Source organism: Oryzias latipes, chromosome 10, assembly GCF_002234675.1.
Source record: "Oryzias latipes chromosome 10, ASM223467v1".
In the NCBI taxonomy this organism is placed as follows: Eukaryota; Metazoa; Chordata; class Actinopteri; order Beloniformes; family Adrianichthyidae; genus Oryzias; species Oryzias latipes.
In genome coordinates, this window is record NC_019868.2 from 25,899,499 (window position 1) to 25,926,380 (window position 26,882).

At 39.8% G+C, this 26,882-nt stretch overlaps 2 protein-coding genes across 5 annotated transcripts in view; both read left to right on the forward strand.

Moving 5' to 3' along the window:
• Positions 1 to 1,563: 1,563 nt before the first annotated feature.
• guf1 (GUF1 homolog, GTPase) lies at positions 1,564 to 16,889 on the forward strand. Of its 4 annotated transcripts, none has more exons than XM_020706772.2 (17): positions 1,564 to 2,003; positions 3,133 to 3,244; positions 3,363 to 3,511; positions 3,584 to 3,664; positions 3,754 to 3,831; positions 3,897 to 3,980; positions 4,061 to 4,125; positions 4,220 to 4,423; positions 5,535 to 5,674; positions 5,929 to 6,052; positions 7,647 to 7,779; positions 9,712 to 9,855; positions 12,208 to 12,341; positions 14,668 to 14,769; positions 16,299 to 16,396; positions 16,541 to 16,577; positions 16,663 to 16,721. In XM_020706772.2, the coding sequence occupies exons 1-16, from the start codon at positions 1,818 to 1,820 to the stop codon at positions 16,543 to 16,545; spliced, it is 1,839 nt and encodes a 612-aa protein (XP_020562431.1). In that variant the 5' UTR covers positions 1,564 to 1,817; the 3' UTR covers positions 16,546 to 16,577; positions 16,663 to 16,721. The 4 variants fall into 4 exon arrangements, with proteins under 4 accessions (XP_020562431.1, XP_011478798.1, XP_004073610.1 ...); XM_011480496.3 differs by having other exon boundaries at positions 1,566 to 2,003; positions 3,584 to 3,675; positions 16,299 to 16,418; positions 16,663 to 16,889; XM_004073562.4 differs by having other exon boundaries at positions 1,566 to 2,003; positions 16,299 to 16,418; positions 16,663 to 16,889.
• Positions 16,890 to 18,869: 1,980 nt separating this feature from the next.
• pigg (phosphatidylinositol glycan anchor biosynthesis class G) overlaps positions 18,870 to 26,882 on the forward strand; it is a 92,475-nt gene continuing 84,462 nt past the window's right edge. The window contains exons 1-2 of the mRNA XM_011480497.3: positions 18,870 to 19,265; positions 19,355 to 19,560. Coding sequence (XP_011478799.2) covers positions 19,112 to 19,265; positions 19,355 to 19,560 — 360 coding nt within the window. The 5' untranslated portion in view covers positions 18,870 to 19,111. The remainder of the gene's footprint in view (positions 19,266 to 19,354; positions 19,561 to 26,882) is intronic.

Sequence of the window (26,882 nt, forward strand, 5' to 3'; positions counted from 1 at the left end):
ATCCAAAATGAAACTTAAACATTCCAGATAAAATGATTGTTTAAAAGATGGATGCTTGTTTTGATGCACAGATTTTTTAATAAAACACACAATTTCAGTTCTTAATACAAAACTGTTGTCATAATTTTGGAAATTTGATAAATTTCACTGTGTAAAATTGAAATAAACCGACACTGTGAATTTGGCCTTTTGTAGACATTAAAAAAACTTTATTTAATGTAAACAGTGTTAATTTTTTTAAATCAGAACCAGGAAGGATTTGTAATGTTTTTTTATTTTGTGGTATTTGGTTTAGCATGTTATTGTCAGAAAACTTGTAATTTCTTGGCTTCTTTATACCCTAGAAAAAACGCCAAAATAATGCAAATATTTGGTTCTTTTACTGTTGTGACATCATACACTTTGAGATGTGTCTTTGCAGCTATACACTGTACATAAGAGTGGCGCTTACAGTAAGAGGTGCGTGCAAACACATCCACAGTTCACTGGTAACATCCCAGTAAGCGCACGATACCGTGAATGGAGCAGCTCAGCTCTTCGGCGGAGGAAGATCCTGTCAGCCAAAGCTCCCATGCTGCCATCATTATGAGTGTGTTAGTAAAAACCACAAAAAGCCCTGTGGCTCTGAGCCGTAATGCGAAGCTCGCTGAGGTTTCATTTTCCACTCTGCCTCCTCGGTCCACAGCTGACCCTGATTGTCTGCTCAGAGATCGGGGCCTGGCAGAAATCCCTCTCCAAAGAAAGGAAGTGCATCTCTGGTTGGAGAGCCTGTCATATTTATGATTGAGGGTCACAATTTTTTAGGAAGAATTTTAAAAATCGACTCTTGCAGAAGTCATAAGTGATCAGGCAGTTTGTCAATTTTCCATTTGACAGGATTTATATGCGCACAGCAGATGCCACCCAGAACCACAAAAAGATTTTTTTTTTTTGGTGTACCAGATGGAAAAGTATGAATGAAGAAATGTCTTCAGAAGTGATGCAGCACTCTTTCATATTCACTAAATGAATCCTATTATCTTTTAAGTAAAAGCAGAAACGATTTAAAGCAAGCAGGGTTACTGGACCGGAGCATTGACCTACATTTAAACTACGGACAAATTTAAATAAATAAATAAATAAGAGACACGTGGATGAATGACAGACAGAACTGGGCCTAATAGAGGTTTATTATCTCTGGTTACACAAAGAAAAAAAGCTGTAATCTATTCATGTACAAGAGGCAGCTTCGTTGTCATAGCAACTGATATCCGTTTTTATCCCCCATCCGACAACCTGAGAGGGCGGGACTTGTTATGCTTTTATTAAAGACTGTCGCTTAAAATAAGAAAAGGGCGCTTTTTTGTGCATGTTTTTGAATTGTGCACAGTGATGTGATTGAGCGTCAATTGTTGTAAACACCTTTTCATTTTTCCACAAATGAAAAAGATGCATATCATGAAATAATGACATTTCACGGTGGGACCTTAATATCAAAATCAACGAAGTAGGAAGTTCCGGCGGGATTTCTCTTGTGTCACCTTTCGTCTTTGGTTAGATCTCAACTCCATTTCCCATAAATCTTCTGTGACCTTTCACCTAAAATGTCCGTGAAGAACGCATGCAGTAGAGTTCATACCATTCTGTTTATCCGCTGGTTTTTACTTTTCCATTTTTTATTTATTAATGTATTTATGTACAACGTAAAGCGAATTTACTAATGTAATACTTAAGGTCAACGTCAGTCTGGATCTATGTGCGACGTGTTAGCATACTCGCTGCTTTGCTAGGCTAGCTAGCTAGCTGTAGCTTACTTCTCCCTACAGCTGGAAGGAAACATGTCGGTTTGTATGGTTGCACGCTTGTGTCAGACCTCCTCGATACTTTCACTGTTGAAAATGTGCATGAGAAAAAGTCATAGGTATAACTCGAGCTACACGATGTCCAGACATCGCTGGATTCAAATTATGTCCGGGTTTCCCAGCATCACCTTCAGGAGGAGGACGAGCACACAAGCTGACAAGGTATCAGAGAGACAGGAAGCTCACAGACGCGGGGTGTCAGCTTTTAGTTTCTTCTGTATTCTGTTTCTAAGATTTTTTTTTCAATTGAAGGATAAATTTACAAACATTTCAATCCAAATGTCTTTTTCCGATTATATCAATATAAGCAAATTTATTTAATTATGAAAATATTGTATTTTAATGTTTTCATTCGATTAGATTAACAGCTTGACTCAGATCAATCTGGTTCGACTGTAGCAATATTAATAGATTCCTCAATTAGTTGATAAATTGTTAGACCCCTAACACTTGCTATGTTTTACTCAGGTATATCTAACAAAAGGAAACTTCAAGTGTACTACATTTTGATAAGGGGTAATGGTCATTTAGATGTTAATTCAGCTATTTAGGGATTAAATTGTTCTGTAAAAATGTATCCAAATGTAATCCTTGAAATAAATCCGAGTAATGTATTCAAAATTTTAGCTATTTAAATGTTATACCACTTATTCTATTGAATCTTTTCTTTTCTATAAACCATATTGGTATTCTGGTTCTACCCAACGCTGCCTGGTTATTTCCCCTTTAAATGGTGGCACATTTGTAGGGAGAAAGCATTTGTGGAATCAACAAATGCTGAAAATGTTTTGGTTGTAAAACTTGCCGTACTCGGACAATTGGCTGGACCAATCAGCAGCTGCTTGATGGCCGCTTTGTCACGCTAAGCTGAAACGAATGTCAGCAAAATCAAAGATAGTGAGATGACCCACAACGCATGCGAAAACCTTCTTGGCTGTGGCAGTTTTATCACGCTAAGTCGCGCTCAAAGCAGTCAGAAAAAGAAAGGAATAAAGCGAGATTTGACACAACGCTTGCGAAAACGTGTGTTTTGCTAACGCAAAAAAGGTTTTCAAAAGCAAAAATGAATAAATTTGAAAGCAAAATAAAAAAATAATTGAAAAGCAATTATTTGATATTTTCATTTGCTACTTAGAAAGTTTTGTGTGTAACGTAGTGGCAGAAATATCCCTCCATAACAAAGGGATTCAGCAGGATCAGGAGATGTATGGGTGTCTATGTCAATTATTTATTCTATACCAGAACAGATGTTGAGATAATTCAAGGATTTCGTTGGTCTTCTTCTTTAAAGGACACGGTCGACCTTTCCAAGTTCCCGGCGGACAGAATCAGGAATTTCTGCATCGTTGCTCACATCGATCACGGGAAAAGCACGCTAGCTGACAGGCTGCTGGAAATGACAGGTGCGTTAGCATTGCAGCCAAAGGTCATGCGCACAGATACATGTCTCATTTATCCGCGTCATCGTTGGGTCTTGAGCTAAATAAGTCGGGACTGTTACGCTCACTGGTTGGAAAACAGGCGCCATAGCAAAGACCGGGAAGAACAAGCAGGTTCTGGACAAGCTTCAGGTTGAGCGGGAGAGAGGCATCACCGTGAAAGCTCAGACGGCCTCTCTGTTTTATGACTACGGGGGGGAGCAGTATCTCCTGAACCTCATCGACACGCCAGTAAGCTACATTCATAGCATTTGTTTGTTTGTTTTTTGCCAGACTTCTTATTCGCGCTCATCCTTTCTCCAGGGTCATGTTGACTTCAGTTATGAAGTGTCCCGCTCGCTATCTGCATGTCAAGGGGTCCTGTTGATTGTCGATGCCAATCAGGTACCAAACAGGTATTTTCCTTTTGCACTTATTCTGGAGTTACATGCTGCGTAACGTGACTTTATTGATGTTTTTGTGTTGCTTTGAAGGGCATCCAGGCTCAAACTGTGGCCAATTTCTACTTGGCGTTCGAAGCCCAGCTATCAATCATACCCGTAATTAACAAGGTGGGGTTTAATTGCTTGTTTTTATATTTCACTTTATTAGACAAGTGATGAATACATTTTTTCAGATTGATTTGAAAAATGCTGATCCCAGTCGTGTGGAGTCTCAGATTGAAAAGGTGTTCGATATTCCGTCAGAGGAGTGCATCCGGGTGAGATTCACTCACAATGGTCACTTTTACGTTGATCATTTTCCCAGGTTGATGACAAGGATTTTGTCGTTTCTCGTCAGATTTCCGCTAAGTTGGGAACAAATGTTGAAAAAGTTCTCCAAGCGGTTGTGGAGAGGATTCCAGCGTAAGGATGCTTGCATGTCTGCAGTGATCTATTCTGCTCCTGCTATTTCTAAACTGACGCCTACCCCCTCCTCCTCCTCCTCCTCCTCCTCCAGGCCAGCAGGAAGCGTCCATGAACCTTTTAAAGCCTTAGTGTTCGACTCCAATTTCGACCACTACAGAGGAGTGGTGGCCAACATCGCTGTGCTGGGAGGTCGAGTTAAAAAAGGAGACAAGATAGTTTCGGCGCATCTCCGTAAAACCTACGAGGTCAACGAGCTCGGCCTTCTGAGGCCCGATGAGCTCCCAACACAGAAACTGTGAGCTGCGTTCATCACCTTCTGCTTTTTTACTTATCAGGCGTGGATGCTGCTGCAGAGACAAATGCAGAACAGTTTGATAAATGACTGCTATGTATTAAAGACCCCCTCCAGTGAAAATCATGTTTTTGTAGCATTTTTCTGATGATGAAGGCCACACGATTAGGAAAATTAGGCTCACAATTTCATTTCGGAGTATTTCTTCATTCGAATTTTGAAGGAAAGCTGGCAATTCTTCTTCAGACGACGAAATGCAGTTTGAGAAAGATGGGTTTTGTGAGAACACGCTGGGCGGGCCACAATTTTCCTAAATCCATGTACGTCTTTTGTTTTCCTCGTCTCAGCTGTACGCTCCAAATTTTTTCGCCATTTTTGTTGCACCGCTAATGTTTGGTTGGGAGGATGAGGGGCTGTAAGCTAGCAGGAGAGTGCATGGACAAAGAGCTCTCAACACTGGGGAGGGAATGGTGGGGTTGCAAACAGTCCCGCCCACAACTCAAGAGATGAATTTCTATTGAATTACTGTCGCTCTGCAGAAACTACGTCTTAGAAAACAACACGTTTTTGGATGGATTCTGGCTAGAAATTACAATCACACTACAATCTCACTTTAAAACAAGTCATTACATATAATGTAAAGTTACTTTTAAGTTGGCTGTGTCTTATATTAAGTGGAGTAAGATTCTTTCATTTTATATACACATTATTCACGTTCATCTTTGCAAAAGTTCGGATGTTGTTTGATTCCGTGGGTGAGACGCCGACACGCTGCCGGGGCCGAGAGAGAAAGGCGGAGCCTCAGAGATCGAGTCGTCTTAAGCCCGGGTAGGAAAATGGGCGGCGAAAATAATTCTTTGGTGAGCCAAAAGTGATGTATTATCATATATCTGGATACAGTTTACTCTGAAAGGCTAAAGAAAAGCATGATATAAACCGTTCAAACTAGTAACCAGACAACATACTTGGGGAGATTTTGTGCTTTAGTTGATCTCCGGTTCATTTGGATCAGGTTCACCTCCACATGCAGTAAAGAATGAATCACCCCCTTCAGTATTAGGAGAGTAAACTGGCCCCTCGGTGATCAAAGTTTCTGATGTGAGTTTCTGCTCAGATTTGCAGGTCAGGTGGGATACATCATCGCAGGGATGAAGGAGGTGAAGGAGGCCCAAATTGGCGACACGCTCTTCCTTCAGGAGCGGCCTGTGGACGCCCTTCCGGGCTTTAAACCCGCCAAGCCCATGGTCTTTGCAGGTGAGAGCAGCCCCTCTCCTCCACAGCGGCGTCATGCTTAAAAATAAAGCATGATATAACCCAATTAGGAAGATGCACTGAAGCCTCGGGGAACATTTCAAAGTTGGAAGAAACGCTGTGATGCATGAGGTCACTTTAGGTGGCAGCTCTGAGCCCCTTTAGTTCTTTGTTTCTATGGTCGGCACGGTGCTTTCACTGCACAGTCCATTTTCCTGCTTTTGTGGGCTTTTTTCAAGTATTTTTTCTGCCCTCAGGGATGTATCCAATGGACCAGTCAGAATACCCGGGCCTTCGCAGTGCCATTGAGAGGCTGACCCTGAATGACTCAAGTGTCATGGTGCAGAGAGACAGCAGTCTGGCCCTGGGAGCTGGCTGGAGGTCAGAACGTCATCTTTGCATTTCAATTCAAAAACAATGTCGCTTAAAAATCTGCTGCCAAAGAAAGAAAACACTTTTTTCTTTTTTTTAATTCTTTTTCTGCAATTAAATAAATGTAGGTTTCAATTGTAGAGTTATAGGTTCTTTCATTAATTTTGAATATTGATTCTTCTCCGCAGTTTGTTTTTTGAATTAAATTGAATTGAATGGAACTTTATTATTCCCGCAGAAGAGGAATTCACCTGGCAGCTCAAAAGAAAAAAGAAGGGATAACACAAATCGCCAAATAGCAATTACAGACAGACAAATAGGTAAATAAATGGACAAATAAATGAGTAATTTGTTGATGATGCGATTCTGGGCTTTTAAAGTTAATTCATTTTGGTTCATTTTGGGTAGCAGCAATTACCAGCCAAAAACTAAATAAATCAAAATCAAATGGGTTCTCCAGGGTTGAAAACTACAATCATAAGCCGTGACTTTCTCCATCCCAACATTTTCATCTTTGTTAACATTAGCAGAAAGGAAGATAGACCGCGTTACCTTGCTCTACTCTGCAAAAATGAAGCCTAAAATAGCATCCGGCCTAAAAATAGAAAGAGAACACAGAAGAAAATCACCAGAAAGTAGTAAATTATCCGTCCATGCAGCAACTCATTTTTACTTAACAAGAAATCCGATCATAAGATATCAAAATCCAGAAACAAAGAGTTCCACAGAAGAGTTCTAAATGGAAAAATAAGCTAAAAAAAATAACTGTAAGAATTACTTCAAAAGTGAAGATTCTGTGGCCCAAGATTAAGTGATTTTTTGCTAGTTTTAAGTTTGTATGTACCTCATCGGACTTTATTTTGATTGCAGAGACAAAAAGTTCGTGTAAGTGGAAATGAACAGAATGAAAATATGAGCTTAGTGCAACTTGCCCTGTCTCAGTAAATCCTTGTCAAATCTAAAACTAGCATTTATTCTTAGAACATAAATCTATATTCCGCGTCCTTCGTGGAGCGGGTAGGCCAGATGTTAACGGCTGTGAATTTGGTTAGATAATTCCAGCCGTTACATCGGCAAATGTCCTGTCGCCTAGCAACCGTGAGTCCCGAACAGAGAGGAGTCGTGAACCGGGCACGGAGCACAAAATTTTCCTGGCTTTTCTGATCCAACGTTTAATCTCAGAGGTGTAATTATAAAAAAGGTGTAATTATCTCCAACTCGGGTCCCGCTTCACAGTCCGCCATTGTTGTCAGAAAATCTCCGGGTTTGGCCGCAATGCATCTTGGGATATGTATAACATAGAAGGATGCACCAGTCCAATCCTTGAAATCGGGGGAAAATGCGTTGGCCGCATTGGAAGGAGTCGTTGAATTTGGGCAGCACTTGTGGCGGCGCTGTGATGTAAGCGGCCTACGAATGCAGCCCAGGAAGAACGCAGCCCTCCAGTTTGGACACAGCCGCTGTAAACGCACATTTTTAAACTAGCTGTACCCATTTAAATTGTTTAAGAAAATACCACTTAACCTGGAAGTCGTCCATGATAAAACGACACAGACAACAGCAGAACCTGACTGCACATGTGGACCCCGCTGTCGTGTTGCAGACTTGGCTTCCTGGGTCTTCTCCACATGGAGGTGTTCAATCAGAGGCTGGAGCAGGAGTACAACGCCTCCGTCATAGTAACTGCCCCCACCGTGCCCTACAAGGCCGTCCTCTCCTCGGCCAAACTCATTAAGGTAAGAGCCGTTTCCAGCCCGTTCATCTTCCGCTTTTACCGCTGAGCTCGGCATGCGCTGATTGCAACAGAAAGTTTCCACTTAGCACAAAATTGACCCTAGATCACGGCTGTCTTGTTCCATTGGCGTGCTTCCACGTACGATGATATACGGATGGTGGCTGACAGGAAATCCTTGTCAAAATGTTCCCGGGGAAAGACAAACTAATTCAATTTGTGATCTGATCAGATAAAGTTGTCGTAGAAAGTTGGGTTTCATGCTCGAAGAGCAGCAAAGCCCTCAATGTATGGAACTTTTTTTGTTTTTTTAAAGGTTTTCAGCTATTATAGTACAACAGCAGCACAACAAAGTAACAAAGGTAGGGAGAGCCCCATTGAAATAAAAAATACAGAGTATTTTCTCTTTTCAATCATATAGTCTGAGGTAAGTTAGATCTTTCTATATTGATCTATTCTTCCACTGAAGGAGGTTTCACATTTAGCCATTTCTGAATATATGAAACTTTTATCATGATCAACAAAACAATGTGAATACCTTCAGTATTTATTTTAGTAAATATTTTTATATAATCCTTTTTTTGTTCTTGAATTTGTTTAACAGGTAAACACATTTTCTTTCGTTTTAAAACATCTCTGCCTTTTCCAGCCAGAATGATCTTAAAGTCCCACCCCTGTCATATTTTGATCCCAGAGGTCTTTTAATTAGAATGATGCCGTTTTTAGGCCCATAAACATTTTTTAGGAGATCGATTTTTTTTTTTTTTTTTTTAAACGACAAATATGACGTCATCAATTTCACAAATTTAAAATCGAATTGATATGAGCGTTTTGTGACGACCATTTATGAATCCACTGAGTTCTGAAGGTGAAAACATTGATATTTAAAAAAAAAAATACATTTCAATAAATGTTTTTGGCTAAAATTGTTCAGACGCAGTGCATTGTGGTCTATATTCACCAATCTAGTGAGCATCGATGCACACTGGTTTTTCGCAGACTTCTGGGAAGTTTTGCTGTATTTCTAAGGGGGATTTTTTTCTGTTTGTTTGTGCAAAGAAATCCCCAGAAACGCTACCTGCTGCATCTCAAATTAACCAAACTTCTGTGTGTTTGAGGTTCAGCTGGAGATGCTTGTTTTGTAAAGACACAGCACCACACTTTGGTCCAAAGCAAACACAGCTTACTGTTAAAATCACCTCCTTTATATGAAAATAGACGGATGGGATTGTGCAGACCCAGCTCCACCCCTGTTCTGGTCTCTGAATCATGGCTTCTGCAAGCACATTCACAAGCAGAAAGATGAGTAATCAATTACTTCAGCTCAAACACATCACCCACTTTTGTGCCTCCTATCTCCACCTCCTCTTCTTCGTGCACTGAGATCGACTGACACAGTCATCCGTGCACGCCTCACGCTGAGCCTCTCTGGAGTTACACGCATCTATTTCTGTATTTTGTACGTGGAATTTGATCATGTGGAGAATATATCGCCTATTTTCTTTATAAATTATACATTTTAAACTTTTTTTTACCCAAAAAGTATAAAATAAAATGAATTGACTACAGATTTTCTTTGTCATTTCTTTTTTTTTTTATATCTGAGCCAAAAAAATAAGTACATAAAACCAACAATAAGTTAGTTTTACTTAAATAAAATGCTAGTCCTGGTTGTACCTTTTAATTTTAATTATCTGATATGAAGGTTATAAACTGAAAAAAAATTGTACTAACATAAATTGGGATGAAATATAGAAAATTTTTTGTATAAAGGAAAACATGTAAACTGAGCAAGAAGGATGTCAACTTCAGTTCAACAGCTTTGAAACATATTTTTACTTTAAAGGAGCTTTTTTGAGGCAAAATACAAAACCTTTCTGATCATTTCAAGTGCTTTCCAGTTGAACCCCAAAGCGTGGATGTGGTTCTCCTGCAGGAACGCGGCAGCGAGGAGATCATCATCGTGAACCCGGCTCAGTTTCCGGACAGGTCGGCTGTGTCTGAATATCTGGAGCCCATGGTTCTGGGGACCATCCTGGCTCCAGACGCTCACACTGGAAAGATCATGAACCTCTGCTTGGTAAGGACTGCATTCAAAACACAAAGGAAATAAAAGCAGTTTCAATGTTTATCGTGGATTTGAAGTTTTGAAGTTCAATAAAACATTTTTTATCAATTCAGAAAATGGAATTATTTGTGGAACTTAAGCAAACAGAACTTTTTCAAACTTTTTAAATAAGAAAACAAAGATTTGGAACAAAAACATGTATTTTTTGGTGCTTCCAAGCTCTTAAACTGGCCAATATTTATCTTGTTGGGGACCCTTGTATGTTATGTTGTAAATTTGTGCAGATGGTTTACAGCAGGTGTCGGCAACCTTTACCACTCAAAGAGCCATTTGGATCAGTTTCCCACAGAAATTCAAACACAGGGAGCCGCAAAACCCTTTGGAAAACCGGTGTTTCCAGTGAACGGCATCATTTCACGCTAATTCTGCATTATACATTAATCATACTGGTAAAGTCGTTAGAAGGAAACAAATCTAACCAGGTGCCATTAAACGTAATATTTTCTTCAGCAACTTCAATTCTCTGTAAATTTTCCATCTTTATCCTGCCTGGGTCGGAACGTTGTTGGGATTACACGCCGGCGGGAGTCGTGGCGGTGATGCGGGTCGATAGTCACATAGAACTTTACTCAGAAAATGTCTACATTTAGATTTTTTTCAATCCTAATCAGCGTTAGAAATAAGGGGGGGGGGGAATGGTTGTCCTCTGGACAAGCTGGCAAGCAATATTTGGTTGTTCTCCCTAATTTTTGGTTGTCCTTCGATACCAATATTCAACAGCAACTACTCAGATGTCAGTACTTGCATCTTTATTTCTTCTATACATCTAATATCAACTGCCTCTTATGATGGACATTTAAAAAAACTCTTTAAAAATTAAAAACAAACATTTTACTAAATATTGAAGCATCTGGTTACACAAAGTATTGCCAAAAACTTGAAAATAATATCTTTATAACTAGTATCTTTACACATATTTAAATATATTGGTTCTTTTTTTTCTTTGGTTTTGATAATTGTTGCTTTAAAGAATATAAAAATACAAAGACTGTTGTTAAAATTTAGAATATAATATCAATCCCATGGAAAAAGTTTTTTTCCCAGCTCATGTCAGTCTGTTCTGTTATGAGTAAAAGTTATAGTGTTTTATGAATATGTTTTAAATCTTCTGTTAATGGGCTGATTATTTTGAACGTGTTTTTGGAGACCTCTAGCGGTGGCGCCAGGTACTGTTGTTCAACACATTTATTTGAATAACCTTTATTGAAAAGTGGACATGTAGAAACAGAGGAGCCAGTTTAGCTCGTGCTGGTTTGCGGTGCCTTCCGTCCGTGAAGCCAGGGTTCGACTCCGGGCTGCTCCCTGTTCCCTTCTCTACCTCTGTGCCGGTTCCAAGCCCGGTTTGAGAAGGTTGCGTCAGGAAGGGCATCCGGCGTAAAACATTGCCAAATTTACCATGCGACTTGTTCGCTGTGGCGACCCATGATGGGAGAAGCCGAAAGTGGAAGAAGGACATGTAGAAACAGAAAGGATTCGCTAGCATGCACGCACTTCGTTTGTCAGTGGAAATAATTTGCTGCATACGTCTCAATTCAGAGGTTGCCAAAAACTAACCCTTTAAACTTGAAAAATAGTCGAAAAATGCCAATGAACCTGATGGTTGTCACACGGACAACCATCAGGTTGGTCGGACAAACAGGATACCCGCTTATTTCGAACGCTGCTAATAATAATCAGCCTGTTAGTTTAAAAAGAAAATCATTTTTATGAGCCTTTCCTTGATTCCTACTTGTCGACAGTCGTCAGCACAGGGGAGCCGGTCCAGGCAGGGACGAGCAGCTCGCCTGGTTCCGACCCGCTCCTGGTTCAGACCTACTCACAAAAATACAACAGAGTTGGTCGACAGACGACCCGGAGAGGTTCTGCATGATGAGGCTTTTATTCACCTCTCGTTCAACATGTACTGTCTTTTTTAGAAGAACTTTCTATCCATAACAGACCCTGGTCCGGGTTCACTGCCACAGACACGCCCCCTCCGCGCGTTCACGCTGCTCCTCTCCTCCTCGTGCCCGCGCGCACATCCCAACGGCGTTGAAGACACCACGCATATCTCAATAGTTCTTTTACAAAACTACAGAGAGCCGCAGCGTAGGGATGCCGCAGGTTTAGTTTGCTTTTGATTTTCTCAATTTGGATTTTTGTAAAAAAAAAAAAAAAAAGGAACTTAAGGAAATCCCTTCTTTGTGTTGGAAAATAAAGTACTCATCCTGAAAGGACATTTAGGCAGCGATTTATGAAGCACTGTAAAAAGCGTGTCCTCAATAACAGCTACTGTGAAGGAGTGATCCACTTCTCTTGCTTTAGAACCGCAGGGGTGTCCAGAAGAACATGGTGTACATCGACGACCAGCGGGTCATGATGAAGTACCTCTTCCCTCTGAATGAGATCGTCGTGGACTTTTACGACCTCCTCAAATCGCTGTCGTCTGGATATGCAAGGTGAAAGTCATGGAGCTAAACTCTCGGATGAAATTGTCTCAGATTTTGTGACATTTTCTGTTTAGGACTCAGTTCTCAGCTGTCATTTACCATCCGCCCTGATCATGGATTAGAGATACTTCTGAGAATGTGTGTTGATCTTCTTCGCTGTGCAAACTGGAAAAAATGTCCTCAAAACGAGTTCAAAAATATAGAATTTAAGATGTGAAAAAAGATTCTTAAAATATTTCGTAATGTCCTGTCCTTTTAAAAGTAAATTCAATCTTAAAATGAGATAAAAACATTTAAATTTAGGGTGGATGGTTCTGGTAATTGGGAATAAAATAAACCTGTATTGCTCAAAGTAAAAAGGTTTACACACTTTTCTCCCAAAACTATCCTCATTTCTGGATCAGAATCATCTTAAAATAAGAGTAGAATTTAATATTTTGAAACACGTTTGTCTTGGAAATCATATGTAAATGGATGTTTGCTTTTAAACTTTTAGTAAACGAGCGACCTTGGGAGCAATTTCGGGCAGATAACTCAGGCAGGCGTTTACTTCGGTTACTCCCCTAGGGCGGTTCAGTTAATCAACTCACCTGTTCAGGGATCTTACTTAAGTCCAGGTGTGTAAGCTGTTCATCTTTCTTTACTGCAGCGCTGCGTTTGTTGCCCCACCCTCCCACCCGGCTTCCACCTGTGAGCTCCGTTAGGGGTAGTTATTACCCAAAAGTCTATGGAAATTTGTCTCATGTAATTGCACGGAGCCTTATGCCAAACTAAAAGAATGTGAATGCAAAACAAAAGATGTGAAAATAAATATTACTATTACTGCATGAGTTGTCTGACTGAAATACATTTGAACTGTTATGAATTCAATAAGACTTTCCAGTTTCACGTAATCAAGCAAGTCCTGACTGGAAGCAAACCCCAAAAGATACTTATATTAAGAAAAGGTTGTTTCATTTTGATATTGAAACAAGAGATATTGCTTAAAATTTAATCTTTTTTTAAGCTCAAACAACTCAAGATTTGTTTTTGTTTTTAATTAAGTTATTTCTTCTTTTTGAAAAGTAATGCATAATTTGGTTTTGTCTTCTATCAAGTAATGAGACATTTAAAGTAGAAAAAACTACTTGGTGAGATTTTGTGTTTTTGCAAGATATCACAAAAGTTTTCCTAAAAAATCTCAAACGCGTCTTTTACCCGAGTTTGTTCCTGCTCATAAAGCTGCTTCAACGCTGCTTCAAACGAGGATGTTTGTTGATGTCCGTCCTTCAAATGCTTCCAGAAACCTCCTATTGATTTACTGTCAGAGCTGCGGGCATGGACGCCGTTTTCTCTAAACGGGAGTGAGCACATTTTGTTTTGGACGATAATCACAGGAAGGTTATCAATCAAACACGCTGTCAGATGTTTTGAAAGAGTCTTCCGGCTTCTTTCCTGGTGTGATGCCATTCTGACAGCAGGATGGGATCTGGTGATCTTACTGATTTAGTAAACCAGTCCTCCTCCCTTTTTTTAGTCTTACAGACAGATTCTCCTGTAGAAGGTGGGCAGGAAGCCCAAACTTTAGCATTCCAGCCGGACTTGATTCAGACGATGGACTCAATGATAGTAACTGATGGACTATGATGGGGTATTCCAACCCATTTATTTACTCCACAGTCATAGTCACGCCGTAAGAGCTGAAGAAAAGCAAAACTACAAACTTACAATAATTCCTTTTTGATATACAACCATTCTTTACCTCAGCTAGTAGCTTTAGATTGTTGGATAACTTCAAACAGAAACCTTTCTTTTGTTATTTTACACAAAACAAATTGAAAATAATCACAAAATGTCTACAGTAAACATAACCAAAAATCATACCTGTTGGCCTTCCAGCTTTACACAGTTATCCGTCCGTTTTTTGTCTGTTTCCTTTGTTGCCGTAGCGTCAGCTGTTAACCGTTTTTTTTGTTTCTGTTACATTGACACAGGGATTTCACAGAAGTAGGTGGGACCTTCACAATAAAAGTCTTCAAAACACATTACAAATATTAACGTTGTTTTTTATAATGTTCTTTTACATCTTCAACATACGTCTTTTGAAATTAAAGCCATCTTCAATCAAAGGAAATGTTAAACATTAATAAGAAAACAATTCAAATGGGTCTTTTACACAAACCATGATACCACTACCAGTATTTCACAGGTCACGTGATTAATTCCTTATCGTCGGCTTATGATAGGAAAATGAGGAGATTTCTTTCAAAAGATCTGTTAAAAATAAGGTGTTTTTGTACTTTTGCAGTCTTGTCATAAAGGAATCTGTTCATCACTGTGGTTTGATCTGGTCTAGCTTTGATTATGAGAGTGCCGGCTACCAGGCTGCCGATTTGATAAAGATGGATCTCCTGCTGAATGGCCATCCGGTGGAAGAGCTCACCACCATTGTGCACAGGTGTGTTTAAACCGTCTTCGGCTACTCCAACGTAGCTTTTCCTGATCATACAAACGCTTACGGTTTAAAGAAGAATTTATTTGTAGAACACTTTTCACAGATAAAATCCTCGAGTTCTTCTCAGCGTACCTGTAAAATGCAATAAAAATGAATTAACAAACACAATAAAAATAAGATGCAATGAAAAAATCAAGCCAGGTTGTTGCAAAGTTGAGCTTTTTCTGAATAAAAATGTCTTTAAAAGCTTTTTAAAAGAATCGGCAACATCTGCCACGTGGAGGGTCAAAGGCAGACCACTCAAGAGTCTGGAAGAACGCGTTTTTAAAACGGGGTCTCTGGACCTTAAGGAGGTTCTAGCCTGAAGGCCGTAGGGAGTCAGCAATTCTGAAATCTATGTGGAAGCCAGTTCATTAGAAGATCTAAAAGTTCAAACTCATTCATTCATTCGTCTTCTTTTACCGTTTATTCCCTTTCGGGGTCACTGGGCTGCTGGAGCCTATCCAGGCCACTTGGGCGAAGGCAAGGGATGCCCTGGACAGGTTGCCAGTCTGTCGCAGGGTAGAATATCCTCAATCACACATCCATTCGCTCTCACACTCAGACATATGGACAATTTAGAGTCGCCAATCAACCTATGAAGCATGTTTTTGGATGGTGGGAGGAAGCCGGAGACCCCGGAGAAAACCCACGCATGCACGGGGAGAACATGCAAACTCCACACAGAAAGGTCCCCCATTGATGTTCTGGTTCAGGTCCCCCAGCCGGGACTTGAACCAAGGGCCTTCTTGCTGTGAGGCAAGAGCGCTAACCACTGCACCACCGTGCACTAAAAGTTCAAACTACATTTTTGAAATCAGCTCTAGATTTAACTGGTAGCCAATGTAGGAAAACTAAAAACTATGTTTCATAGATTAGATTTTAGATTTTATCTTAGATTTTCTGTAAGACTTTCATACATGGTTGCCTATGAAATGAACATTTCAGGTTTTGCATATTACAGTTAGCAGACCAAAAGAAACGTAGTTTAACAAGGAAAACTGCAGGAAATCTTGCATCTTCTGTGTTTAAAACGCCACTTTTAGAATCTACAAAAACAAACTGATCAACATATTAAAGAATTTAAGGTTTGCAATGACATTTACTTGACTGTAGAAAAGAATTTTATTTACCAGACCTCCTTTAGAAATAAGTTTCTGGTGAATTTGTGTTAATCATTTGCTTGAGTAACACATATATAAATCAACCTATCTTCACTGGGTATGTTAGGGTTCTAGTAACTTAAAACATTATCTTTTTTTAGTAGTAAATATGTTTTAAAATGTAAGTTAAAAAAACGAAATACTATTAAGAGTCCAGTTTCAGCACTAACTTGATATAACAGACCAGATTTCTTTTGACTGAGCAGCTGTAAAGTCCGGTGGTGTGTTGATAACTGGACTCCATGGCCTCTTGTTTTTTTTCTTCTTCTTTTTGTTAAATCTGAGGCAAGAATTGGTTAAAAGCTGTCTGCTGCTGTGTTGTCATGGCAGAGAACGCGCATACACAATGGGCAAAGCCATGTGTGAGCGGCTGAAGGACTCCATTCCAAGGCAGATGTTCGAGATCGCCGTGCAGGCAGCCATTGGAAGTAAGGTCATCGCACGGGAAACGTAAGCACACACTGAGGTTCTGAGGTAGTTGGGGTCTGCAAATCAAACAGTTCAAAACATTCCTGGAACGTGTTTAACTGATAAACCTAATGAAATCATGCCAATCATTTGTGTTCTTTCAGAATAAAGGCATACAGGAAAAATGTTCTTGCAAAATGCGTAAGTAAATGTTTTTCTTTGCTCTTTCTTAAAATAAAAGAGATTATCAAACAAAAGTTTTTGTTTTTTTCTATTGTCTTGTTAGTATGGAGGTGATATAACACGAAAGATGAAGCTCCTGAAGAAACAAGCAGAAGGCAAAAAGAAGATGAGGCGCATCGGAAATGTGGACGTCCCCAAAGATGCTTTTATTAATGTTCTGAAGAGAAAGGATAAATAGAAATATTATGTCATCATAGTGCATTATAGTCTCCGATTAAAGAGACTAGATTTGATTTTCTTAATTAAAGCTCTGCTGAATATTTTTACCGACTTCTTGAATTCTCTTTTTGCATGAAATGTTGAAATGAAATTCTAAAACAATGTGGGCACCGCTTATTAAACAACATTTAGGTCAGCTAATGGATATTCTTTATTATTTCCAAAATCTTTACCTACACACTAAAACATAACAGTTGAGTTTCTGAAAACTGTGCAAAAATCAAGGCAATATGGACAAACTGCAGTACTCAGCACAATCATGCAGTAAAAGTATCATCTAAGCTGTAATATTGTTATTTTCAATGTAAAACTCTGGTCATTTTAAAGGATTAACTGTTATCCAACATTTTAGCCTTTTGGTAATTATTGTGGTTTCTGGTTAATAACCTTAAACTTAAATAGTTCATTCATTCATCTTCTAAACCCGTTTTGTCCCTTTCGGGGTCACTGTGCTGCCGGAGTCCATCCCGCCCACTCGTGGGCGAAGGCAGTGGACATACTGGACAGGTCGCCATTCTGTCGCAGGGCCACAATCGCACACTTGCATTCACGCCTATGGACAAGTTAGAGTAACCAATGAACCTATGCAGCATGTTTTTTGGACGGTGGGAGGAAGCCGGAGTCCCCGGAGAAAACCCACGCATGCATGGGGAGAACATGCAAACTCCAGGCAGAAAGGTCCCCCAATGCAAGTTAGATAAAATAGTATTTAAGTTAGTAGTTTTTCAGCATCTAGTTTTTCATGTATAGTTTCTACAGTCTTCTAGTGCTGATCATGCATGAAACGCAGGGGAGAGTGATTTTGGGTGGGGGACAGGCGGTTAGAGGGGATAAAAAAAAGAAAAGCTGTCAAACTGAATTTACAATGTTCCTCCAGTAGGTGGCAGCAGCAGCTCATTTACCACATCATGGATCGTTCAACAGTTTCCCCCTCAGCTGAAATGTATTCATCCACCCTTTATTCCTTGTCCCTTAAAGAGTCGTAGGAGTAGCTGGAGCCTACCTCAGCTACTTCAGGGCAAAGGTGGTGTTCGTGCTGACAGTCAGTCCTCTGCAGGACAATGCACAAACGCACACTCCTACAGGACAATTCAGAGACAATAATACTAATGAAGCATGTCTTGGCCTGTGGGAGGAAAGCGCACATGCACAAGGAGAATGTGTTAACTCCATGCACACCCAGATGGGATTTGGACCAGGATCTCATGGGATGCGACAGTGCAGCCCAGCTCGAATTTATGTTGGATTTAAATCATGCAGATCTATTGCAGTTTATATCATCTGGAGTTGGCTGATTTGAAGCAGTGTATCTATGGGCTGTCAGTTCCAAAGACTGCTTTATGAAAATATGATTTAATGGTTAAGTTTCCTAAGAAAACTCGCCTGACGACAGCTGAGAGACTCCTGGAAAACCCAGTGACCCTGAGGTTTGTAGAAAATGGATGAATTATTCCTAAACCAACAGTAGAGTTTTTATTTGTTAAACCTCTACAACCTTTAAATACAGTTTTCAGACTTTTTTTAAACTAGTTAAACTAGTCAGAGTATATTTCCATTCATCCTGGTAGAGTTTTAGGTTAAAAAAAGCAGTAGAATGCTTTCTTTTTTACCTACAACTTTACCAAAAAAATTCTAAAACTGTAAATCTGCAAACATTAGGTGGGACTTTATACCATAATTTTAAAAAAATATATATTATTTTATTTATTTTTATTTTACAAAAAGAACAAGTGTTGGCTAAAAGTTTAAAAAGGATTTACTGTTATAATCGACTAATTCTGTCCTGTTTTATCTGTTAGAATGCACTAAATATCTGGTATACAGTAGTTTGTTATTCAATACATTTAATTAATTTATAAATCCAGTAAACTTGTTGAAATGTTTTCTTAAATTGAACTCATTAGCCTCAAGTAAACAACATTAAAGCAAATAATATGCAAATTTCAAATATTTACGGAAAAATTGAGAATTCAGAGACGCTTTTGAAGAAACGCATATGATCCTTTTTTGGTCTTACAGGCTTTCCGTAGATCTGTGTCACCAATGCGGAAGCTTCAAATAATTCATATCGGAGTTTAATGGAATTTGTGCTTTTAATTTAAAGATACGACAATAAAACGTTACATTAATGCATGTTAGGTGAGAACAGGTAAACTGTATCGTGTGCTTTTGTATTTAACCGCCGTAAACTGTAGGAACTTGGCGACATGTCGTTCGTGACGTTCCTAGCATAAGTTTCTCATTCAAAAAGTGCCCGACGACCAACCAGCGCGATGAAAGTACGCTCGTCCGTCTTCGCCTCCTTTATTTTAATGCTGGAAGTTCTCGGCGTGGCCCTCTTCCTGCGTGGATTCTTCCCTGTTCCCGTGAAGTCGTCTTTGTCCTCCAAGAACAAGCTGTCGGACCTGCCGCCAGAGCCGCTGACAGGTGAGACCGGCACCAACCAGGCACCACCACCGGGCTGGCACGCGCCCCCCTTGACCCGCCGGTGCTCACGTTGTCCCATGTATTTGCAGGAGGCTCCTCGAACACGTCGGGCGCCCCCAAGCCCCTGTTCAAACGGGTGGTTGTCATGTTGGTGGACGCCCTCCGGGAGGACTTTGTGTTTGGTCCCAATGGACCCATGTTTCTGCCCTACACGCGACATGTCATCGAAAGGGGGTCGTCTCTCAGCTTTGTGGCCAAGGCGAGACCCCCTACCGTCACCATGCCGAGGATCAAGGTAAGACCTCCGACAGGATTCAGGAAGTAGACACGATAACCGCTCAGATCACACATTTACCACAAGACAAGAGTCTCTTTATTAAAATAGGATAACTTCTCACAGGAAAATACATTTCAAGATAAAATACAAGCAAAGGAAAGGGGGGAAAAAAGAGTAAATGTAACAGAAGGGGGGTCATTTAAAAAAATAATCAAAAGTTGTAACGTTGGACCGAAATATAAATACATTTGAGGAACATTTGGTTCTATCTTTGCACCACCATCTTCTCGTTTTGGCTCCAAGTTCTACTTGATTTATACCTCATCCTATATTTAATGAGAAAAAGACCAAGGAGATCATCTGTGATCCACAGGAGGTTAGAGCACACAGCCCCCTCCCCATTAATACCATAGAACCTGTCACATCATTGAAATACCTGGGTGAATTGCTCACACTGACTCTCTCTGTGCCCGTCTGGCCCAAAGGATTTACACTTTTTACCCCGTTTGAGGCTCTTTGGTGTCAGTAGCAAAAATAATGTGGACCTTTTACTCATCTGTACTTGAAAGTATCATCCGCTACGGTCTGTGTGTCCGGATTGGCTGTTTGTCTGTTCAAAACAAAAACAGAATTAGTAAACATGTTGAAAACAGCGATGAAGGTCATAGGTACACGCAAAATTCCATCTTTACAGCAAATTCTTGTGTGTTCTGTGACACGTGTAACTCATAAAGTCTTCAGTGATCCATCTCATATTCTGTTTTCTGACTTTGAATTATTTCCATCCAAACGATGCTTCAGAGCAGCCAAATACAAAACCAACAGATATAAGAACTCGTTCATTTCATCAGACATAAGACCACTTAGCAAACTGTAAATGCTCCAGAGCAGTGCCTCGGGTTGTTATTTTTTTGGTTGTTGTCTTATTGTGTATGTTTTTTCTGTTGTGTTTTTTATGTTGTAGCTGTGGGCTCTTTAGCCCAACACAAGTTTCCCTCACGGGACAGTAAAGGATTGATTGATTGATTGACTGCTATAGGTTTGTGCTGAATCAGTACCTGGATGGCGATGTCATGTATTAATTGTTTGAATTGTTTTTACTAAATTCAATTCTATTCTACTGACTGGAAATAGATTTAGGAATGGCAGATGCCTATAGCCCTATAAGGGGGGCCGGTTTAGCTCGTGCTGGTTTGGTTTCCGGGCTTCTCCCTATTCCCTTCTCTGCTGCTGTGCTGGTTCCAAGCCTAGCTGGATTGACAGGGTTGCGTCAGGAAGGGCATCCGGCGTAAAACATTGCCAAGTTAACCATGCTACTCATCCTCGAAAGAGAGGTTGTTTCGCTGTGGCGACCCCTGATGGGAGAAGCCGAAAGTGGAAGAAGAAGATGCCTATAGCCCTATAGATTGGTTTACGGTGAATCAAAATTAATCTTGATAAGTCACTTACCAGCTTATCAAAAAAAGTCTTTAGGACCCACCTAATATCTACAAAAAAACGACTTCAGCCAGATAAGACACATTTTGTTATTGTGCTCATTAAAGAAAACACTTCTAAACCTCAAGCTCCCAAAACACCACAGTGAAGCATGGTGGTGGCAGCATCATGCAATGTTCTTGCATTTCACAAGAGCTGAAAAAGGAATTTAATTCATTTTAGATGATTGTGGAAAACCTCTGCCAAGCTCCTCTAAATCTAAATGTTTTCCAACCATCCTGCCATTGAAGCTCCTTATTGGCTAAAAGCACACCTGATCCAGGTAATCAACAGCAACGGCAGTGTTTCTGGAAAACTAGCAGGAGGCCGGCCCTTGAGGCCTGGATTTGGGCACCACAGCTCTAAATCAAGGGGAGGATTTTTAAATGTTTTTATTTGAGGGTATTTGTTGCAGGAAATACCCCAAAATGTTAATGTGGTTGAGTTTGCTTTCAAGCTCTTGGAGAACCATTCTGCTAACAAATGTCACACAGCTGCAATAAATGAAGAGCAAATAGGAAAACCCAGCATGTCTCCAGAGTATATTGGTAAGTGCTTTAATAGCAATAATCCTGTGAGGAATAGATTTGGGAAGTTTTGAAAACGAGAGCTTTTATTTGGACCTGGAGCTATTAAAATAGTTTGATTTTTAGAATCTGCGGGGGAATGTGTGGTGTGTCATATTTAAAAAAAAAAAAAAAAGTGTCATTCTGATGAGGTTAGTTTAGGAGAGGAGCCAGAGGGGAACTGTTATCAAGTCATGAGCGCTTCGCAGTTGGTTGTTCTGAAGCAGAGCCTGTGAACAGACTGCGAAAAAGTCAGCATGTTGTTGTCAGCAGTGGAGGCAGGGAGGGGGAGGATTTCTCCAGGCGAAAGAGCAGAACTGCCTCACCTGTTTTAAGTGCTGAGGAGGTGAACGGGAGGACGCGTATCTGAGGTTTTCAGGTAAAGCAGGATGCTCAGTCTGCGTGTGAAAGGGAAGAATAACGGGCAATATTTATGTATTATCTATAGTGAAAGGATTGTACAAGTGCTGGCAGCTCTACAATACACAAGAAATTCTCCCCGAACAATGTTTTGTAAATGTGATCCAGTCCGCAGGAGCTGTCAAAATACAAACTCGGCTAGTGATCATGATGAAGAGCAAGGTTGACTGGTTAAAAAAAATAAAAAAGATGGAGAAAGGTGAAGGGGGGAGTAACAAAAAGAAGAAACCATCAGAATGCAACAAAAACTAAAACTACATCAAACTTATGAAGGTTTACGATGACTAAGTACAGTTAGAGTTCTATTAGTGTTCTTTATATTAGAAAGGACTAGTTTAAGAGAGTTTCCCATCTAATAATTCAGAATGTTGGTGAAAGAAACTCCCATTTTCTTAATATGACATAAAACTCTTTTTGTTTGTTTAAAGAATTTGCAAAAAATATATAGTTTTCCTCCATTTTGGAAAGTTGCACAGTCATCGCACTGGAATAGGTTCTGGGCTGGAAGGTTTTCAATGCAACAGCTATTATGACACAACGCAAAGTTTAAATAGGACGTTCAAACAGCTTCACAGTTTAAAGTACCACTCCAATCATATTCTGATCTGTTGTAAAAGCGTTCCCAGTGGTCTTTTCATTCTGATTATGCTGTCCGCAGGCAAAATCCAAATACCTGTAGCACTGACTAGGACAAAGTTTGTGCAGCTCGGCAGGAAATTTGCCTCTGGGTTGTAGGTGGGACTGTTGGGGCAGAAGTAAGCCTCCACTGATATCCCATCATCCCTTTGTTTACACTTTCTTCTGCTACCTTACAGCGGCCTTACAACCCAAAACTAACATTAGCGGAGCAACAAAGAAGGCAAGCAATGTTGGAGTCTTCCAGTCCTACAGTTTAGATCCAGATTCCAGCTCAGACGAGGAAAAGAAAGACTTACCGCTACATGGATCTGTTTTGTCTGCAAGTGGATGCATCAGAATTAAAACGAGCAGGGAGAATTTTTGCCTGCTCCTTTTAATTGCTGCGTCACAAAAAAATAATTTTTCAAACTGCATTTTTTTTTTCATCTGCTCTTGATTCAGCTCGATTTGAATAAAGAAATACTCAGAAATAAAGTGTTTATATTAAATTGTTTATAAATGTCCTCTATCATTAGAAAAATGCTACAAAAAGATGTTAAAAAACACCCAATACAGGATTTTTATGGGAGTGGGTCTTTAAGAATAAGTTCAGAGCATTAAAGCTGTTTACCAATACCTAATGCATGATGTTACCGAAAGACCAGTAAGGACTTAAGGAGTAGGAAAAACTGCTTTCAGAACCAGTATTTCCATGGACTTGTAAAAGACAAGTCCATAGAAATAGATTTACAACTCACAGAAACCCAACATATGTGCAGAAGTCAGTCTTGGTTAAACTGTTTTCCAAAAGGAAAAAAAGATGGAGATGTAGAACAAATGTATTAATGACTTTATTACACAAAGGGATGCTGATCTTTGATTGGTTGATTCTCACAGTGGGTCAAAGTGTACTGTTAGGTTAAATTGTGTCTTGGTGCAGTCACAACTGCCCGTACAGGTCGATGTGGGCTGTCTGCTTTATTGACCTGTTTTTTAAGTTTCTGATCCTGATCCTGATAGGTTTGATTCAGGAATATTCCTTTTGTTACAGCTTTAGGGCTATTTCCAAACTAGGGACTCACTGGATGTCAAGCTGGCGCTCCCCTGTGTGTGACGTAGCAGAACTCACAGAGCTAGAAACTTCCAATGTACTTGTTTAACTTGATTTTAACGTGCAAATGGCAATAAAGCTCAAATGTGTGCAGTTTGAAGGGAGATGTCATAGACAGACCTTTAGATGGGCATCTGATGAAAGCAACACCCCAAAAGCACTGTGTCCTTGCACCGTCTCTCCACTTTGGAACTACAGATTGTGTCCTGTAGATGTATAGTTAAGGTTTGCTGGCAGATATTCTGTAACAGACAACTTACAGCCAGCCTTCTGGGACTGCCAGGAGGCCTGGTTTGACTTCATTGTGCCTACTTGGGCTGGTTTCACACAAAACCCAACATGTGGAGGAACTTTATTTTTCGTTGGCATTTAGATCACTGAGTTAGTGTGGAGAAGACGTGAAGAACACTATGCTGATTCCTGCACTGATAGAGCAGTATAGTTTGGTGGAGGCAGTGTGATGATGTGGGGACCCATCTCCATCGCTGAAAGGATGAAGTTTGTCATCTCTGCGAAGAGAGATGTCAAGATGAGGTTCTACAACAGGTGGCCCTTCCATATGTCCACAGTCTGGGACTGAACTCCACCCTCCAAGATGACGACGCTGGTACCCACAGAGCGGGGTTGATCAGAGACAGAGAGGATGGAACCGTCTGCCAGCAGTCCTGACCCCCATCAGCTCAGGCGTGCTGTCATGTTGGAGTCACCAGCACAACCGCGTTTACTGGCTTGTGACGAAGGTTGGTTGAAGAATGGGATGTCATCCCACAGCAGTGAGTGACCAGGCGGATGACCAGCATGAGGAGGAGCTGCCAGGCTGTGTGCAGCTCTTCCACACACTACCCAAGCTTCTGAGTGTTCAATGGACGTCTTGTCTCAGACTTGAATCATCCCAAATCCCACACGCAAGTCGAGGAGCAGAATGAACTGCAAACGCAGGTTTGCTGCTCATCCCACAAATGCGTATTCCTTAGAGATGTGGCAGCATTCTAAATCTGCAGTAAACAGGTTTTCAAACAATAGAAGTTTCGTTGCCAAGAAGTATTGGGAAAGATACTTACTCAACCAAACTGGATTTTATAAAATGTGTATTAAAAATTCACTTTTTTGTCCATAATTTATAAAAAAAACCAAGTGTTTGCTTAGTGTACCTTCATTTCTTTACAGCTTGCTGCTTTCTTTCCCCCTTTTAGTCAGTTCTAAAAATATTTCAAACTCTTTTCTCTTAGCATAAAGTTTAATGACATCAAATCATGTTGGTTGTAAAGATTCTCAGTTACTTGTTTGTATTGATGTCATGTAGGAACAGATCTAACTTAGAAATCTGAAAGAAAATACTTAGTTCTAAACAAAACACTTTCTGCTACCATTTGTGCATTTTCTCCTATTGGAATTGATTTTTTTATTGATTGCAGTAAAAAAAAATGCTTTTATGATGGAACTAATCTTGACAGTTTTGATAGTGTGTGAATGCAAAAACTGGATTTTTCTGGTTTGCAGGGAGTTTAATATTTTATCCCAGTTTCTAGGTTTAAAACTCAGATGTAGTTCAGTTATTCACCCTCTGAATCATTTTAGAGTTTTATTTTTCCAATTTCAATTTTTTTTACCAAACTAATATAGTATCAGATTCTTTAATTTTTCAATGTTTCTTTATGTTGTTCTTTTTTTTAACATAGGAAAAGGCCATTTATATTCTTTTTTTGACCCTACTGAACTAGCATTTCCAAGACACCGTAGGGATTTAGCAAATAAAACTTCTCTACATTTATATTTTTGCACATTTGATCGTAAATATTACAGGTTCTCTCTTATACAGTGAGTGTTTTTGATGATTTAAAGGGAAAAAAATACGGTAATTGGTATCATAGATACTCACACAGTTATAGCACAATATGTTTTAAAGACTTGTGCTTTTATTCAACCGGACACTTTATATTACAATATTTGTGGCATTTAAAGACATTCTTGATGACTTTGCTGTTTAATTTCTCATCTAGAAAAAAAGGATTGAATATAATTTATTGAGTCTATAACTGTTTATATATAGACAATAAAGCCCATTGGGATTCATTCAGTCTGTAGTCCAGAGAGCTCTTCACCATTTCCTGCACTTCATAGTGTTTGTGATACACCATTAGGTGGCATTGGAGACCAAAGTCACATCCTGTCTGATATCTCTGAGTTGAACTCGATTGACTTTGTCGACAACAGCTAATATACCATTATGTCTGTGACTTAGCCTGTATTTTTCTACCTATATATAGACATAAATTTGAGTGTGGAACAATGTCATGTTCTCCTTGATGTTCAAAAATCAAAGTTTGCTTTCAGAAAGTAGTTTCTTCTTCTCTGTGGCTTATATAAATCAGCAGTAAACAGTTATGTTGTTGTTTGACCACTTCAGTTTGACTAATTGATAAGAACATCAAATTAGAAAACCTAATATATTTTTCATTTAATATTTCCCTCTAAGTTGAAAAAGGGAATAATACCGAAAAATAAAACTGATTTTTCTTTTTTCCTCTGGCTTAAAACCAACCCTTATGTTTGTTGTGGCAACTTTACAAGATATTACTACTCTGCCAAAAACTATCCGTACTACCCACAGTACTGTATTTGACATTTATCTGTAGCACATGGCAAGCTTAGCCACACCGTGGGCCCGCCATTAGAGCGCCGTTGAGTCATAGAATCGTTTGGGCAACCTCTCAGCGTGTTTTTGGCTTTGAGTATCACTGTAGGATTTGGCCGGTTTTTCTACAGAGCCTTCAAACAATAAGATATAAAATTGTCTGTGCACAGCAGGGGTGGACAATTATTTTGGCTCACAGGCCACATAGGGTTCTAAAATTGGATAGAAGGGCCGGACTAGGACCAGATGCGTGGAGTGAGAAAGACATAACATGGAATCTGGATGAAAACATTTGGATTGAAAATTATATTTTAAAACAAAGCATTTTAGAGGATTCTAGGTTAAAACTTTTGTTCTCAATTTAGAGCCAATTGCTCCAACGGCTTGATGTACCTCGTGTAAATCTTAGAGAAATGCTGCGTTCATGTGGTGTTTGAATGATGGGAAGAATGAAAAACAACAAATCTTCCAACACCACATGGATGCTAGAGCGGAGTCCCCAAACTTTTTCTTG

What these genes read in the sequence shown, in the direction of transcription:
- guf1 (XM_004073562.4), top strand. Translation starts at nt 1,818, where the DNA reads ATGTCGGTTTGTATGGTTGCACGCTTGTGTCAGACCTCCTCGATACTT. An exon ending in CAGGCTGCTGGAAATGACAG is followed by an intron (nt 3,245 to 3,362) that starts GTGCGTTAGCAT and finishes GTTGGAAAACAG; the next exon opens with GCGCCATAGCAAAGACCGGG. An exon ending in GTTGTGGAGAGGATTCCAGC is followed by an intron (nt 4,126 to 4,219) that starts GTAAGGATGCTT and finishes CTCCTCCTCCAG; the next exon opens with GCCAGCAGGAAGCGTCCATG.